This window comes from Chionomys nivalis, chromosome 5 (genome assembly GCF_950005125.1).
Source record: "Chionomys nivalis chromosome 5, mChiNiv1.1, whole genome shotgun sequence".
Taxonomy (NCBI): Eukaryota; Metazoa; Chordata; class Mammalia; order Rodentia; family Cricetidae; genus Chionomys; species Chionomys nivalis.
The window spans coordinates 56,990,754-57,008,966 of record NC_080090.1 but is presented as its reverse complement, the minus strand read 5'-3'; the positions used below and the strand labels follow the sequence as shown (position 1 = coordinate 57,008,966).

General features: G+C 42.0%; 1 protein-coding gene across 1 annotated transcript; it reads left to right on the top strand.

The window, feature by feature from the left end:
• Positions 1-8,888: 8,888 nt before the first annotated feature.
• On the top strand, positions 8,889-16,028 carry Sele (selectin E). The gene is made up of 12 exons (XM_057770891.1): positions 8,889-8,925; positions 9,432-9,815; positions 10,376-10,483; positions 10,906-11,094; positions 11,991-12,176; positions 12,279-12,467; positions 13,446-13,634; positions 13,948-14,136; positions 14,230-14,406; positions 15,015-15,125; positions 15,844-15,865; positions 15,971-16,028. Exons 1-12 carry the CDS (start codon positions 8,889-8,891, stop codon positions 16,026-16,028), a joined length of 1,839 nt encoding a protein of 612 aa, XP_057626874.1.
• Positions 16,029-18,213: the final 2,185 nt, after the last annotated feature.

Sequence of the window (18,213 nt, the reverse complement as noted above, 5' to 3'; positions counted from 1 at the left end):
CAATGAAGGCTGATGAGAAGCCAAGGACAATGGCACTAGGTTTCGATCCTAATACATGAACTGGCTTTGTGGGAGCTTAGCCTGTTTTGATGCTCACCTTCCTGGGCCTGGATGGAAGTGGGAGGACCTTGGTCTTCCTGTAGGGCAGGGAATTTGGACTGCTCTTCAGTATCGAGAGGGAGGGGGAATGGACTGGGGGGAGGAGAAGAGGAGTGGGGATGGGGGAGGGGAGTGGGGGGAGGGGGCAATGTGTGGGAGGAGGGGAGGGAAATGGGAAACGGGGAGCAGTTGGAAATTTTAATTAAAAAAGAATAAAAAAAAAGAAAGAAAAAAAAAAGAAGAGACTGTATTATTTAGTGTTTTAAAAATCATTTGGCTGTGGTATTTTTCTTCCCTGAGCATCTCTGTGTAGGGAACATATTTTACTAACCTTTTCTATTTAGCCATTCAGGGGAAACTCTGAAAAGTAAGTCTGGGTCGCCATTTCACAGGAAGGTGAAGATTTCTCTGCTTCACCTTCCATAATCCAATCCACGCTTTCCGGAGCCTCGAGAACGCTGCTCGTGACCCAGAGCTCGACTCTGTCTGCTGCTCCTTTCCCATTACTCTCTCCATGACACGTTTTCAAGAAGCCAGGTCTAGCCGGGCGGTGGTGGCGCACGCCTTTAATCCCAGCACTTGGGAGGCAGAGGCAGGCGGATCTCTGTGAGTTCGAGACCAGCCTGGTCTACAGAGCTAGTTCCAGGACAGGCTCCAAAACCACAGAGAAACCCTGTCTCGAAAAACCAAAAAAAAAAAAAAAAAAAGAAGAAGCCAGGTCTACAGCACATCTAGATCTCTCCCAGCAACCAGACTAATAGGTTTCTCTTTAGAACTGAGGCATGCGTACAGTTTCTATTCCAGGAAAACTTCAGTTGCTGTCTGATATAGCTACCCCCCCGGCTGATTGTCTCCCAGTTGCTAAGCCTAAAACGAGAGTTTCTCTCTTTACATGCAGCCAGTGGCCATGTCAGAGGAGGACCAGGTGGCACTTGGGTTTCCAGAGTTCGGCCCACCAGAATGCAAGGCACTGATTGGTGAAACTTGGATAGGCAAGGCCCCGAGGTCTTCAGCTCCAGAATGTCTCTTGCTACCACTGTGCCTCTACATGCTTGCTGCTGCCATTTTTCTCTGGTATCTGGCATGGTATGAACAGATGTGTGGGGATCCCCACTACCCTTGATGTAGTGTGATTATCCCATGGAAATATCACGTTCCACTGGGCATTTTTACCTGTGTATTATTATGAAGATGATTCTGTTTAATGGAAGTAATGATTTTATATAATAATAATGTTATTTTGTTATTTTAAATAGAATTTTGATGACTAAGGGTTTAAAATAAATATAGTAGGGGATTGTGATAGAGTCTATTTTAGTAAAAAAAAAAATATAGGTAAAGGTAGGATATAGTGTTGTCCCCGGCCCTTAGAAAGCAGGGGCTTCAAAGTGTAGAAAGCAGGACCAAGGGAGTGTCACACAGCTAGGACTGATGGCTTTCTCTGGAGGAGCCGTACAGACTGTCGCTAGGCTAACGATTAAGGAAAACACCTGAGTCCCAGGAGTTAGCTCAAGTTCTTTTGGATGTTGGGAGAAGTGTTCACGGGTTCCCGTGTGCATCATAACTAAAACAAAGCTTTAAAAACTGACTTCACAAAAAAAAAAAACAAAAAAAACAACTGACTTCACATAGCTAGGAAGTCAAGAATTGGATGGTTAGTTAAGATATTTGAACAGCACTCTAAAATATGAAAAGTGAAGCTAGCAACCTGCTTTTCTGGCAATTATAACAACTGCTGCCTATGTAAACAGTTACAGCTGCAAGGATCCTGATCTGTGAGAAGTCTAAAAGACAATGTTTAACTGCTCTGGGTTGTTGGGGAAAAAGCGTTTTTCACCCGCGGTATGTAAACTGTTGACTCACGCAAGGGAAATGAGAAACATGTTGTTTCCTTTTTTACTTGTATTAATTATAATCATTCACTTAAAAATAGAATGTTGCCACATTGTAATTTTATATTGGTAGAAAGATTCTGCTAGGGTCTATAAGCCATAATGGGAAAACAAAGAAATGAGAAGGAAGACATCAGGAGAGACACAGAAGGTAAACATCAGGGTAGAAGAATAAAACAGAAAAATAAAATAGAGTAGAACCAGCAACCAAAGGAAGAATAAAATAAAAAGGAAGCTTTTATGTCCCAGAAATGAAGTTTGTGTGTTTTTTCTCACCGACTACATCTTGTTCCTGGTCTCTCCGACCTGCAGAAGGCTGGCCCCTCTGTCTCATGCTGTATCAGATGACTGTGTATGCCCGTGGGCTTTTACACATCTCCATCTTCCTTTATTTGTATTATTTATCTTCTTTTTCTTTTTGAAACAGAGTGTCGCTCTGCAGTCCACCACCCATCCCGGTCTCGGATTCTTTGTGCTTCTCCTGCCCAAGCTCCCATGTGCTGGGATTGATTACAGGGATACACTCGGGTTTATATTTGTTTTTAATTATTATGATGTTTTTAAAAAAGTCCTCCTGTTTTTACAGATACCATATCAGATTACACAAGAAGAGCCCGAAATCCAGAGAGATTTAAAGTCTTGCTCGGGGTCACACAGCCAGTTTGTGGCAGTACCCAGAATATTCTGTTGGATTTGCAGATGTATGGATCACTAGAAACAGATTTTCGCTGAGTCTCAGCGATCTGATAAAGTGGGAACTTTAGTGTATTAGACAATGAAAGTCCAGCAAAGCGTACTTAGGATTCAATTTTCTGGGCATTTCCATGTGGCTAAATTGCTCCTTCCCGTGCACTCTGAGGATGCCTGATTTCTCGCAAGCTGTCCCAGGGCAGGCATGGTGGCGCGACATGTCTGAGAAAATGGCTCATTTCTCAGAGTCTGTCAAGATTTGTTAATTAAAGGAAATATTTCGCTTGTTCAAATCATAGATAAAGACTCTCCTATGCCTATTATCTCAGCCAGACGGACCGGAGGTATCCCTTAATGAGATAAGACATTAAAGCTGAACTTCTTATAAGGTATTATTCATCTCTTGCTGTCTACTAGGAGCAGAAACAAGGGCTTGCTGGCGCTGGACCACTTACTTGTGTTAAAACAAAAGTGTACTTTCCAGGTGAGAACTCCGAGCTAGTATGACTTTACCAGAAGAATATAAGCTTCAGGATGATGCAGGTGTGGATTCAAGCCCAAGTTCTGCCAGTTGGTAACAAAAACAAAAACAGAGACGTTTTTAACTTCTCTGGGTGTCTGTTTCATCTTCTGTAAGACGGGTTTAATGTCTTCCTTTCATGTCATAAGTATAAAGCAATGTATGTAAAGTAGTGGCCAACAGTAGTTACTCATTAATGATGTATCTAAATCATCTAAAAAACTGTTAGCAAATGTTTTCTATTTGAATGAACCATATCAGTTATGGGTTCCATAACTGATAGGAGTGTAAAGAGATCTAGGAACTTCAGGTGTGTTCCTACTCCTCTCAAATCACCTATTTTTAATTTAGAGGAAAAATGATCTCCCTGACCATTTGGTATCATTTTATGCTATTTGGAACTGCTAAATTGTCTTCCTGATAATAATAATAAAAAAATAAAAGTTATATTTTCAAGCATCACCAAGCTGAGGTTTTTCTACTGGGAAGGACTGAGAACAAATCTAAGACTAGTTCCTTAGGAAAAAAATCTAACGTTTAAAATAAGCTGCACAAATGGCCGAGAAAAAACCAACCCGGGGCTTTTCTCCCATCCTGAGCAATCTCTTGCCCTTGTTAGTATCAGACCCCAGGCAGCCTGGCTACACTCAGGAAAAGTTCAGCTAATTAACCAACCCAGCTCCATTTGCTTCTTCCGCTTGGGAATTCACCAGGGTTGGCTCACTTAGAAGATATTCTCATTAGTTATGCCTTAAATCCCTGAACAGAAAGTTCAGAAGCCGGGAGATAAGGCGCTGCCAAGCAGGAAGCAAAGTCACGGCAAGCTAGGAACAAAGCCATGCCAAGCAGGAAGCAAAACCATGTTAAGTTTCTCATCATCTTGGAAGGTCCAGAAGTGGGGTTAGAGAGTACAGAGTCCCCCTGAACCCAAGGGGAATATAAATAAAGCAAGTGAATGCACACACATGTGCGCGCACACTCATACACACACACACACACACACACACACACACACACACACACCTTTCTTCCTTGGTAATAAATAAGCCATCTACTCCCCATGTGTAAGAATTCAAAATGGCAGCTCATCCTAAACACCCTTTCTATTTGCTCAGCACCATCACAGAGCTAATCATGTCTGTACCTCAGTTTTCCAGTTTGGCCAAAATGTTGATTCCTAAGGATGTGCTTTCTTTTGTTTGATTTTGGTGAACATTTTGTTCGTTCAGTTTTGTTTTTGCTTTGTTTTAAGACAAGCTCCTGTGTAACCCAAGCTGTCCTCAAACTCACTATGTAGCTGTCTACATCCTCCTGATCCTTCTTGCCTGCCTCTACTTTCCAAGTTCTACAGCTGTTTGTCATAACATCCAGTTGTGTGTGTGTGTATGGGGGGGATCCTCATGTTCTTTCTCTTAACAGTCCTTGAACTTACTATGTAGCCCAAACAGACCTTGAGTTGACAGTCCCCCTGCCTCAGCACAATGAACTCTGGGATTTCAAGCTTGTGACACCACACCCAGCTAAGGTCCATTTTACTGAGATGTTCAGGGGACTCTTCTCCACTTCTTCCCATGGGTGTGAGAAGCAGAGTGGGCAGCACTGTTCCTACCTTAGTTGCTTGTCTGAAGGTGTTGACAAATCCCAAGGGAATTATTGGGAAATGAATTGAGGGGTAGCCAAACCAATTTGACATCAAATGAACTTACGTTTCAATCAAACAAGTAACGCCCCTCTGTGATGTTGTGGTACAATGCTATTAGCCTTTTGTATCATTTGGCTGTGGAAAAAAAGTGTTTGCACACTATAAATAAGATTGGCTCTTCACTAGGATTTTCTTCCATTACCCATGTTTATAATGATAATTTAGATGTATGTTCTCAAAGTAAGAATTTGGAGATAAATCCCAAAATAAGAGGTAAAGCAAGCCTTTTACAGAGGTAGGAGAAGGCGGAGCTGCGCTCCAGAAGGCAGGAGGGGAAGCTTCCCAGTTATACTCAGCAGTGATGGTTGAAACATGAATTGACATATCTATAGAGGGTTGTTTGTTTGTTTGGTCATACATGGTTATGGCCAGGGTTACATTCCAACTTACCCAATAATCTGCCTTCTTTACTGGATGGTCTTGATTAGGGCTCAAACACTTGTCTCCGTGACCCCACATCCCCTGGTGGACCCTCATTCTCTCAGGAGTACTGAAGTGGTTAAAATCCTCCGTGTGAAGGGTGTGGAAGGACAGTGCTAAAGAAGCAGGGATATGTGGTACCCGGAGGAGCAGCCTAAGGTGTGCTGTGTGTGCATTCTCATCCTTCCTTCAGTGGATCACCTCTGTGTAGGGCATTTCTTCTTCCAAGGTTGAGATCCTCAAGCGTCTGTACCAGCCTAGGTTGAGAACTGAGCAGCTCAGAGCTAACTGGCTACATCTTCAGAGCTTGGGAGACTTCATGCAGACTGAGGCGCCACTAAGCAGCTTGTTCCTCCTGAAATTTGTATTGCTTGAAGGGAATTAATAGTCAAAACCCCAACCATTTATGTCTCACCCAGTGTCCCTTTCCAGAATTCAGCAAAAGTGATTGCTTCTCAGCAGTGCCAGATGGGGTGAATCAGATGATGCTGCTACAGAAGGCTGGCTAGCCCCTCACCCCCACACCCAGGGCTTCCCCGGGACGTCTGTTTATGGCTTCTCTAGCAACCCCAGCAAGAAGAGCAGCTCCAGCAGCTCCCAGTGCCCACCCACAGGATTTTCAGGCTCAGTCTCAGGGGCAAGACACAGGAGATGTCCTGGGACAATGCAGGATGGCAGGGTGAGTGGTTTTGGAATAATACACCTCTCATTATATTTGTGTGTATCTTTAGACATAATGTATACAAAACCTCCTTTATATGAATCCCCCTTTATTGACAAATATTTTCTACCACTGCTCTTATCTTTCTTTCTTATACTGAGTTCTTTACCTAAAGAATATAATATTCTTTAGTATAAGGATATAATTTATAAATATAAATTTAGAATACACATTTTGCCCTTAGGCCTCAGAGAAAGCTTGCCTCTGATCGGGATCTTTTGGCAAATGTGACTTAGAATCCACTCCTTCTTCCAGGCAAGACACAGTTGCCTTGTCTATTATTTTCCCTTTTCTACTTATTCTCTACTTATTTGCTGAGGAATCAGGGCCTGTTCTCAGGCATCCTTTCCTTGTTATTTACTGTTCTGGGCCTTTTACCTGTCCCCATGCCTCACATCCCTTGGCAGAAAGCTTCAGTGATTGAGGGACTTCAGGAAGAAGACGGCAAAGACTGGGAAGTGAGGAAGAGCAGAGACCTCAGCGTGGGCAAACAACAGCAGGCACCACTACCACAGCCTGGGCAGTCAAGGGATGGGGTTCTGGTGATTGGTTGCCTGGGTTTCAACAGCATATCTTAGTGCAGTTAGATGAGACGAAAACTAGATAGATAGATAGATAGATAGATAGATAGATAGATAGATAGATGATAGGTAGATAGATAGATAGATAGATAGATGATAGATAGATGATAGATAGATGATAGATAGATAGATGATAGGTAGATAGATAGATGATAGATAGATGATAGATAGATAGATAGATAGATGATAGATAGATGATAGATAGATAGATAGATGATAGATAGGTAGGTAGATAGATAGATAGATAGATAGGTAGATAGATAGATGATAGATAGATGATAGGTAGATAGATAGATAGATGATAGATAGGTAGATAGATAGATAGATAGATAGATAGATAGATAGATAGATAGATAGATAGATAGAAGAAACTGGTTCCTTAATTTCCTCAACTATAAAGTAGGGATGGGGTACATATATCACAACTGATAGACTTAAAAAACAATACAAACAGACATGGCAACATTCTCAGAATAAAGCCTGCAACAGAAGAAGCACAGAAGAGATTATAGTCAGAGATCTACGTCATTAAGTAAGTATTGTATCCCTACAGATACTGCACCACGAATGTTGAAACTAGAAAATTAGTTATGAAAAATCCATAGATGCGAATGTATGATCTAGGACTGTTTATGACTAATTTTCAAGGTAAAATTTATCTTAAGATTAAAGTCAATGCACATGAATTTTTTTTTTCCATTTTGAGATGGTGTCTTACAGTTGTAATCACAGCTGAAACACAGGGTCGCCTCCCACCCTCGTGTCAGCCTCCCAAATGCTAGGCTGGTAGGCAGTGTCACACTTGCTTGACTACACTTTTTAAAAAATATTAGACACATATTTGTTATTAATATGTAGATAGACAAACATATTATGTATGAACAGAACTTTTAAAATTTTTTTATAGCTTATTGTTTTTAACTGAACTATATATTTTCCTCACTCCTCTTCTTTGCTCCCCTCTCTCCTTCTGCCTTCACCTCTGTCCCCCATGCTCCCAATTTACTCAGGAGATCTTGATTTTTTTTTCTCCTTCCTAGGTATATCCATGTATTTCTCTCTTAGGGTCTTTATTCTTTAGGTTTTAGATCTAAGTAAGCAGTATGTGGGGTTACATGTCCACAACTGGTGAACAATAACAACCATATTTAGCTACACAAAATGAAATGAAGAATTGAGATAGTGACAGTATCTAGAAAATGTAAGATGACAGGAAGGTCGCAGGGGTAAATTTTTATCTCCCACTTAACCCTATTTTGTAGAAACAAGGCATTATTTGGAATAGATGAGTGAAGCTTTTTTGTAACTTCATCATAACTGTAAGGATATGTGTGAGAATAGCTATGTGAGAATATGGTGCCCATTGGAACGGGCTAAGGCAGCAGATGAATGAAGAGAAAGTGGCTACTGATGTATTAATGACGGCTAAGCATGAGAAAATGAGAGTGGCGGATCACGAGTGATATTTATAGCTTATGTTTATGAAACTAATTTCTACACATGAGTGAAAACAGTAGCTAGGCTTTATGACACAGGAATTAAAACCACATGTTTGCATCATACTTAATAAAATTGCATACAAATTATGAAAGCCTAGAACAAGGATTAGCTTGGAGTTTCCAACATCACTATGAATTTTTTTTTTTTTTTTTTTTAGTGCGGTGCATATTTTCAGAAAGCTTTTTGGATGTGGTTGAGGATTTCCTCTTTAACAGATTTTGATAATAATGTCCTGTGACTCACAGGAAGTCAAAGTCAGATCTCCTATAAAGAGGCTCCAGCTGAAGCAATACTCAGTGGTCCTTGACTGACTACATCAAAACTGCTAGAAGAACGGAGGGACGGAAGCAGCAGCAATACAGCTGAGAAATCCAGCACCCCAGCGACCATTCCACAAAGCAGTAAGTGCAGCTTCCAAGCCAGAGGAGCCTCGGGCCTAAAGCATAGATTTATATGCAAAAAAACTCTGATAAAGAGATCTGTCTATGCTATTAGAGCATTGTCATTAAAATCTGCCTTTTCTCTTTGCTTAAAATGATGAAAATCTTCAAGTTTGCATCTATCTACCACAGTAAATGTCTCTGCAATAAGTAATGACGTACAGGAATCCTTGCCTAAAACCTCATGGTGTCGCCTTAAATGCTGTGACAGAAGGGTGTGAGTAACCCAAACCTAGAATTTCTTTCTGTGGCTAATTCTGCACTTTCTCTCCTCAGAAGAGCATTTCCAGTCCTGGCTCTGGGTGAGAGGGATCCCTGGAGCCATGAATGCCTCACGGTTTCTCTCCACTCTCACTTTTGGTAAGCTGACGTCATCGGAGACCAGACTCTCTCATCTTCACCCTCCTGGCTCTTCAGAACAGGGTATTTTGTTGTGTGGGTCTGCTCTGTGCTTTGCAGTGGGGTTAGCAGGACTGCTGACCTCTCTCTGTAGGGATCTGCCCTCTGGTAGGAATAGTTAGTTTCCTTACATGGGAAGGATGGATCCTAGGTGACCTATTCAGGCATTGTGGAGATTCATCCATTTGGTTCCTGAAATGGGGCCTCAAATAGGGGTGTCATAGCAGCCAACAAGGCTTTGTTTTCTGTGACATGCAGTGGTCTGTGGAGTTGGAGTGTTACATTATGATAAAGCATCAGTGGGTGGCCAGGCACACAGCAATATACAGACATGCTACACCCCACAGATGAGTCTCTTTTTACTTTTAAAAATCATAGTTTGGGCCTTCAGAAAGATCTCTATAAGCCCAAAATAAGACAACATAGAGCAGGACTAAATTTTCTATTCCTTTCTTGACTCAACCCAGTGCTTCTCATTGGAGAGAGCATAGCTTGGTATTACAACACCTCCATCGAACTCATGACATACGATGAAGCCAGTGCGTATTGTCAACAGAAGTACACACATCTGGTGGCAATTCAGAACAAAGAAGAGATCAATTACCTGAACTCCAATCTGAGATTTTCACCAAGTTATTACTGGATTGGAATCAGAAAGGTCAATAACGTATGGATCTGGGTGGGGACCCACAAACCTCTGACCGAGGAGGCTAAGAACTGGGCACCTGGTGAACCCAACAACAAGCAGAAGAATGAGGACTGTGTAGAAATCTACATCAAAAGACTCAATGACCCGGGCATGTGGAATGACGAGAGATGTGACAAAAAGAAACTGGCTCTGTGCTACACAGGTATAAAGCTTCTGAACTGTGGTGGGGCGTTTCTATGGGAGGCAGCTTGGCATATTTAGAGGATGCAAACTAATTGGTCTCTGCTGTGCACATTTTCTGTTTTTAAAGAGATGGCTGTAAAACATTCCAGCAATAATGATATCTATTTGTTTTTTACTGATTGGTGTGAGTAAAGGCAAGAATGTATGGTTGTATATATACGAAGATACATACATATATATGTATGTATGTATATATATATTTCTATCAATATACAGAGTATATATACTCAGATACAGTACTTTTTTTTTAGCATGAAACCATCTTCAGAGATGCTATGAATTAATTTTTATTGCTTGGTGCCAAGCACAGCTATTCTGCTGATGTCCATTTATTATCACCAAGTTATACAATAGCCTGGAACTGGAATCAGATGTGTCAGTATAAATTCTGAGCATCAATGCCATGAGTGTTATCTGGATTGCACAGATTATAGGCTAAAAACAAACAAACTCAAATAAAAAATGCATGATAAGCACCATACGAATTGATCATCCTCATCTGTTTTGTGCTTTCTGTAGCTTCCTGCACTCCTGCATCCTGCAGTGGCCATGGTGAATGTGTAGAGACCATCAACAGTTACACTTGCCAGTGCCACCCTGGCTTCCTTGGACCCAACTGTGAGCAAGGTAAGTCTCGTCCTTACCTGTTCCTTTTCCAAAGCTGGGAACTCCCTCCTGTGGTTCGGACGGCTTGTCAGATGGGGCATGTGTTTCCTCCACCTGAATACACAGAAGAAGAGCACTGTAGTAACTGAGACTATCAACTCAGACCCTCCTGGGTCAAACTCCAGACTTACTACTTATTACTTATGGCACCTTGACAAAGTAGTCTTATAGAATGCCTGAATATTTCAGTCGTATTAAAATAAGCAACTTCATGTGACAACTATCTGTATGACGATAATAATAGAACCAGCTCCATAGTCTAATGCTTCCATAGAGCCCAGATCACAGGAAATGCTCAATGGGCAATAATTATGGTGTCCAGTGTTCACTCTCCTATGCAAGGTGAGAGAGGAGCTGAAGTGTGACTTCGTTCTCTTTTTCAGTTGTGACGTGCGAAGCGCAGAAGGAGCCTGACCATGGACTTCTCGACTGCACACGGCCTTTTGGCCTCTTCAGCTATAATTCCTCTTGCTCTCTCAGCTGTAGCAGGGGCTACCTGCCAAGCAGCCCAGAGACCACCATGCGGTGTATGTCCTCTGGAGAATGGAGTGTGGCTGCTCTGTCCTGCAAAGGTAACTTTCAAAGTGCACTAAAGCTTCTCACTCCAAATTGCCTTAGTTCTTACCCAACTTACAACCTTTTTGTTGTATCATTTAGTAAGATGTATTCTCTCTATGAGTTATGTGGGCAGTCTGGTGCCTGTTTGGTTTAACATGGCCTTTTTTCCATTTTTTTTTTTTGAAATGGGTGTTTCTGAGGCTCTGGTGACATGGAAAGGAAGGTGTAAGGAAGACAGTAGAAACACATCTAGACAGCTGTATGGCTTTCTTGTGGACTTTTTTGTTCAACTCTTCCATGCAATGGGACCAACTTTAGCACTGTGTTGGTCAGACAGCTTCACTATCTCTTTGTGCAGTTCTCTGGTCCCATTACAACGACTCATTGCTCAGGCCCTTTGAATGTTCATACTGCTTTTACATCAAGCCATGAATCTTGATCTAGAGGCTGTTATTTTTGTTGTTATTTATATATGTAGTAAAATAGATCAGAGATCGTCCAGCATAGTCAAAGCAAAAATTAATAAAAGAAGATGAAATATGACTAAAGACTAAAACATTTGTTATAGGTTTATCTATATGTTATCAATAATATGTTATCAAGAGTTTGGGTTTTGCTGGGCTGTGGGGGTACACGCCTTTAATCCCAGCACTTGGGAGACAGAGACAGGCGGATCTCTGTGAGTTGGAGGCCAGCCTGGTCTTCAGAGCTAGTTCCAGGACAGGCTCCCAAGCTACAGAAAAACCCTGTCTTGAAAAACCAAAAAAAAAAAAAAAAAAAAAAAAAAGTTTGGGTTTCACCCTTTGAAGATGTGTTTCATCTTCTTTTATAAACCCTACCTCCACGGAAGATGAAAACATCTATGGAATTTTCTTTGTGTAGAACTCTCTCTTCTCCTTCATCTCCTCAGTGATTGAATGTGAAGCTTTGACACACCCTACCAATGGAGTCAGGAAATGTTCCCCGAATCCTGGGAGCTTCCCATGGAACACGACCTGTACATTTGCCTGTGATGAAGGGTACAGGCGAGTTGGAGTCCAGAGTCTGCAGTGTACCTCCTCCGGCGTCTGGGACAACGAGAAGCCCTCGTGCAAAGGTAGAGTTCTTCCTTGTGGCGATGCATCACGTTCTCTTCCTCAGCTAAGGCTTAAATCGGGCAAACCAAGTTTACTAATTTGAATGGGTGCTTGGGTTTCAGCTGTGACCTGTGATGCCATACCTCAGCCCCAGCATGGCTCTGTGCACTGCAGCAACTCAACAGCTGCAGAACTGGCCTTTAAGTCATCCTGTAACTTCACCTGTGACCAAAGTCACACGTTGGAGGGGCCGGCCCAGGTTGAATGCAATGCAGAAGGGCAGTGGACACCACAGATTCCAGTGTGCAAAGGTGAGCAGTAAACTGTATCTTCTAATACTTTCATTTCTAAAACATCCATCTTCTTCCATCTTGAGCACTGACAACGACATCAGGCATCCCCTGTAACTATAGATACCAATTATGAGGGCAACAGCAATACCTTTGAGATTGATTTAAAAAAAATGAATGCACAGCCAGGAAGCAGCACTGCAGGCAAATAACATGTGGATTTTTGTTTGTTTCTAAACTAGGATATATTAATAATACTAATGTGTCAGCATTGGTATAATAGAGTAAGGAGAATTCATAATGTAAGAGAAATCTTATTTAAAATGTAAAGTGCAGAATAATGAAAGTACTGCTTGAAGCTCTCACTTTCATCACACACCTCTAAAATCCACAGCTAGCAGCAATGAAAATGTCCCCAGCTTGAGGTCTGTCACCAACAAAGTTTGTTCTGATACAGACATAAAAGCAATAAAAAAATTAATTCACTTTCCAGCAAGGGCAAGAATGTTCAGAAGACACAGCTTTCTTTATCCAGTGCAGGCATCCTCAGAGACAAATTTAGTACTGAGTGAGTTCCAGGAGCAAAAACAAACAAACAAACACACACACACACCACCCCCCACCACCACCACCACCACCACCACCACCAAACTTAAGCTAAGAGCAGGCAAATTCTGCAGGAAGGCTTCTTCTTTTCCTTTTTGACACCACACGGAAGTCTTCAGGACCTGATGTGAAACCTTCCCCTTTACCCTCCCTCTGCACATCAACCCAGTGTGGAGGCACTATATTCCTGCTAATGGTTACCTTGTATTAGTTGTCATTGTCATGGAGATATTGGGTAATGATGAGAACACAGTCACCTTCCTAGGAATTTGTGATGAAGAATTGTCTTGAGTTCTCTGAGCAAAGCTTTGTGCCACTTGAATTTGGCCATCAAAAGATGAATGGTCTCCGGTATCACCATGGTATTTTCTCACCCTTTCTCTGATGTCTCAGCTTTCCAGTGTAAAGCCTTATCCAGGCTACCACGGGGCTCCATGAAATGTCTTCCCAGTGCTTCTGGACCTTTCCACAGTGGATCCAGTTGTGAGTTCTCCTGTGATCAAGGATTTGAACTGAAGGGATCAAAAAGGCTCCAGTGTGGCCCAAGAGGGGAGTGGGACAGCAAAAACCCCACATGTTCAGGTACATTCTCTTTAGAAATTCTCTTTCTTTCTCTTTTTCCCTCCTTCCCTCCCTCCCCTCTCTCTCTACCGCAAGTTCCATGTGTGGAGATCAGAGGGCAACTTGCAGAAGTCGATTTTCTCCTTACGTATGGGTCCCAGAAATGAAATTCAGGTTGGGGGGACTGGCGGCAAGTGCCTTTCCCTGTCGAGCCATCTTGCTGGCCCCCTGCAACATACAAGAAAGGCGCTACTGAACATCTTTATGGCTTGGTTACCCTAAGACTCCTAGGATGGTTCAGTGCTTACACCTGTGCATGGCTCCTCTCTTCCAGCTGTGAAATGTGATGCTCTCCCTCAGGCCCAGAATGGTTTAATGGAGTGTGCTCATGCTACAACCGGAAACTTCACCTACAAGTCCTTGTGCACCTTTCGATGCAACAAAGGCTTCAAATTACATGGATCAGCTCAGCTTGAGTGCACTTCCCAGGGCCAGTGGACCCAGGAGGTACCCTCCTGCCAAGGTACTATTGAGTTCAGACTCTCAGGACACACATCCGGTTAGCCGTTCTGTGGTGAGGTTTTTCTGATTTCTACCATGGATGTGTCATTTGCAGTGGCACAGTGCCCAAGCCTTGAAGTGCCTGGAAAGGTGAATGTGAGCTGCAGTGGGGATACTGTTTTCGGCACTGTATGTGAATTTACATGTCCTGATGGATGGAAACTCAATGGATCTGCAGTTATGACGTGTGGTGACACAGGACACTGGTCTGGGATGCTGCCTACCTGTGAAGGTGATGCATTGATTGGTGGTAGTTGCCTGGGGGAGAAGGTTGCAGAAGGGGTGTTATATTGCTAAGGAAGCTAACTGTCCTTTATGCCAAAACCAGAATGGTAGGTTATAGGGATGGATAGAAAGAAAACAGAAAATGATGCATGTCATAGGAACAGATAGAATGTTTTGCTCTCATCTGTGACCCCAGTTCCCTCTCGAATACTTTCCACTGGCCCTCTCAGCTATCACGATTTATTTCCATTGCCCTCCCTTTGACTCCCTTTAGACCTCTTTCTGCTCCCTCATAGTGGGATTCTGATCATTGGAAGGGGATATCTAGAGACTGAAGGAGGAAATAAGCACACGACAGAAGGCAAGGACAGCAGTTTAGTGTTAACCTAGGTGTTGTGTTCTAATGTCAAAGAGCTTGACGAGGCTGTGTTCTGCCTGGAAACACCGGTACCAGCTTCAGTGGTAGTTTGGGAGGAATTGTTTAAATCTTCAATGCCAGGTCTACATGGTTCTGCTGGTAGTCATGAATACACAAAGGAAAGGCCAAATGGACAGGCCAGAAAGACTCTAAAGCCAATTGTGGCTTACGCTGTTCCCTGTGACTTGTTTCCTCAGCCTCCACAGATGGCACCCGTCCCTTGGTACTTGCACTTTCTACAGCAGGAACCTCGCTCCTGGCATCATCTTCATTTCTCTACTTATTGCTGAGATACTTTAGAAAGAAAGGTAAATTCAAAAAGTCGAAAAGTGTGTGTGTGTGTATCACTTATGAGCTATGGTCTCTTGAAACTTTTCACTAGAATCTAGAAAGTAGAACCTACTTGTGAAATAGCCCCAGCAAATGCCAATATAATCAAGGTTTCATGATAAGATTTCTTCTTATTCAACTCGGTGTTGAAAGTTTGAGGAAACCTATGTTGGCTGCACTAATACTGATTAACTCTAGGGGGCACTACTCATTTCCAGTTCTACAGTGTCTGTGGAGTTGCTCAATGAGAATTATGGAGTTATACTAAGATTCTCTTGGGAGAATACGTGAAATGATTTCAAGTAACAGAGAAAATTGCTTGGAATAGCCTAAATTTTTGAATATATATATCACCAGGTATAGGAAATACAATATCCATGGTCACTTTGGTCCACAGACTATTTAAATGTTTCTAATTAAAACTTGAAATTTAGACATTAGGGAATTTCATGTAAAAGTATGGATTTTGTACTTCTCATGAGAATTTGAAAGAAGAATCAGACAAGCTGAGCATCAGTTTCCTGGTGTCAGGAAGCTGCTCTGTTCTTTGGGCGTTTATCCTTGGCATTTTACCTTCATCGCCACCAAATGTCTGTCACAGAGCGCATGAGAGTATAAACCCAAATGAGAGAAGTAAATCAGTCTAATTTGCTTAAACGTCATCGGTCCAAATTAATACTTTCCTCTTTCTTGCAGCAAAGAAATTTGTTCCTGCTAGGTAAGGTGAATTCTTGTGCAAAGCACGCTATTTAATACTCCATCTTTTTTTTCTCTTCATGTGCAAAGGCAGTGCTTGATGTATTTTTTTTTCTTGTTTCCACAGCAGCTGCCAAAGCCTTCAATCGTATGGTAATTATCAAGTACCTTCTCACATCATCTAAGTTCACAACCATCAGGTATGACTTGGGCAGGTCATGTGAAGGAGAGAAAAATCCCCTTTCCAAATGGTGTCCCTCGTTGGCACCCTCAAGCCTACCATTGGCTAGAGGAAATCCCCATCTTCATGGCAGTTCATAGAAAGTGGTTTGGTTTCTTTGTGGAGGAGGAGGGCAGAGTTCTGTCTTTCTTGGACCATTTTACTTGTAGATGATAATGGTCGTGGTGGCGAATGCTGGCCCCATTCAGCAATCAGGTGGTTAAGCATGGATCTAAGCTGGGGACGCTGAGAATCTGGGACTGTCCTCTTGTTCCTCTGAGATGAAGAAAATGAGACACAACATTTATGGGAACTTCTCTGAGTTTCCAAAGCTGCCGTGCAGTGTGGCTAGGATTCAAATCCCAGCGCTTGTGTGCTGAGTCTGGACATCTGTGATCCTCAATAGCTGCATTGCTTCTGGGAGCATAACTGCAAGGTCAAGACTTTCTAAATAAACTTTTCTTAATGAGCAGAATTTGTGGTGTAGTTTGGGGCTTAGAGAAAAAAATGGACAGAAAATAAATGTTTCAATTTGCCTCTTCAGCCCCCTTATTTTCCTTATTATTGGCATCTTTCCTCATAGTTCTTAATGGTGACCAACATAGTTAATTACCATTAGGTAAAGCCCAAGCTGCACCATTCAGGATTCATTCTCTAGGTTGTACACTCCATAGATTTAACAGTTATAAATGGATGATATCTACCATACAGTATCATAGACTAGTTTCATAATTGTAACTCAGTGACATTAGGAGTTCATATCTGAACCATTCCCAAGAACCTGCTTAAAAGATGTATTTTTCTGTTGCTTCCAGCATGCAGGATATTTGGAAGGTTTTCACTTATTTTTGCAGGAATACAGATACATCCTGGGAAATAGAATGATATGCCGAAGACAGCAAAAAATGAGCTGCCCATGGGACCCTGTTCTCTCGTCTGCTTAATACCAGGAACTTGACTCTGTGGCTCAAAGTTCAGTGACAAGGCCAGCCCTCCACCAGAGAGACTCCATTTCCTCTTTCCTAGCCACAGAACCAAGGACATGCTGGCCACAGAAGGTTTTGGGTACGCTCTTCAAAAGAGAGTGAAGGCACCAAGGCCCCGGAACAGCAGAATTCTACCTTAGTCACTCTGGAATCTGGGAAGAGAAAGAGCATTTTGTGGCTTTGTTTCTTTCTCTTGTTCCCCATACAGTGTCTCAATTGTTAATGCCGTTATTGGTGTTACAGGGATAAACAGTATTTGTCAGCAGTTATGAGCAAACAGTTTTCTATTTCTATTGTGAAAAAAAGGCAAAACTGTCATAGCTTCAGGCTGTGGCATGAGAGTGTTGTCAGAGGTGCCAGGTACAGATCCTGCTGAGTGCTGTTAGCACTGCTAGGCAGGCTTACTGGATTTATCCCCATGGGATGCAGTGGGCTCTGAAATAGTCTCAGACATTGTGTTCTGTGTCCTTGCGTTGAATCTACCATGTTGTCCACCATTCTTATTTCAGTGCAAGGGTCAAAAAGACTTTTAAAAAATCAGAAATTCTGTGACCTATGACAAGGCAAAAGTTATCTTAATTCATTTTTTATTGGTAAACTCTAATGTTTTGTCTGTAGTAAACTTATCTTCAAGATGAGGTATTACTGATCACCACTGTTAATTCCTGAGAATTAAACTGTAGCTGTTTTAAGGCATGGTACTACCAGAATAATAGAATTTGAAGAGAGAGTTTGCAAGCTTGGGGGATTTTTTTTCACCCTTAAAATGTGTTTTTTCTTTAGAAAAGAAAGAACTTCCTTGGGGCCAAATGTTCTGATTTAGTAGAAGTGTAAACACTAAAAAGTGGAGGTGCATTTGAAAGTGTTTGTTTGAAAGCTCATCTAAGCGTAAATATGCTTTGCATTCCTATAAAGGAGGCTCCTATGTTGACAAGTAGATACCTGATTCTTGTATACTGTATACAATTCTAAATCCATGATGAGAGTTCACCACATAATATATCCGGGCAGTAGATTTTCAAGAAGTGAAAGTGTCTAACAGTTATTCTGTAGTTGTTTCATTCTCTGTGCTCATATGTTCTAGAAGAGTGGGAAGCTTATCTACACAATGATTATGTTGTCTCACAGAGATCAAAACTCCTAAGGAGTTTCACCTCTAGTTGG

Bases quoted from the DNA above. Each gene is read 5' to 3' on its own strand.
- Sele (XM_057770891.1), top strand. From the start codon at position 8,889: ATGAATGCCTCACGGTTTCTCTCCACTCTCACTTTTG. The intron at 11,095-11,990 runs GTAACTTTCAAA...TCATCTCCTCAG, and splicing joins GGCTGCTCTGTCCTGCAAAG to TGATTGAATGTGAAGCTTTG. The intron at 12,177-12,278 runs GTAGAGTTCTTC...CTTGGGTTTCAG, and splicing joins CGAGAAGCCCTCGTGCAAAG to CTGTGACCTGTGATGCCATA.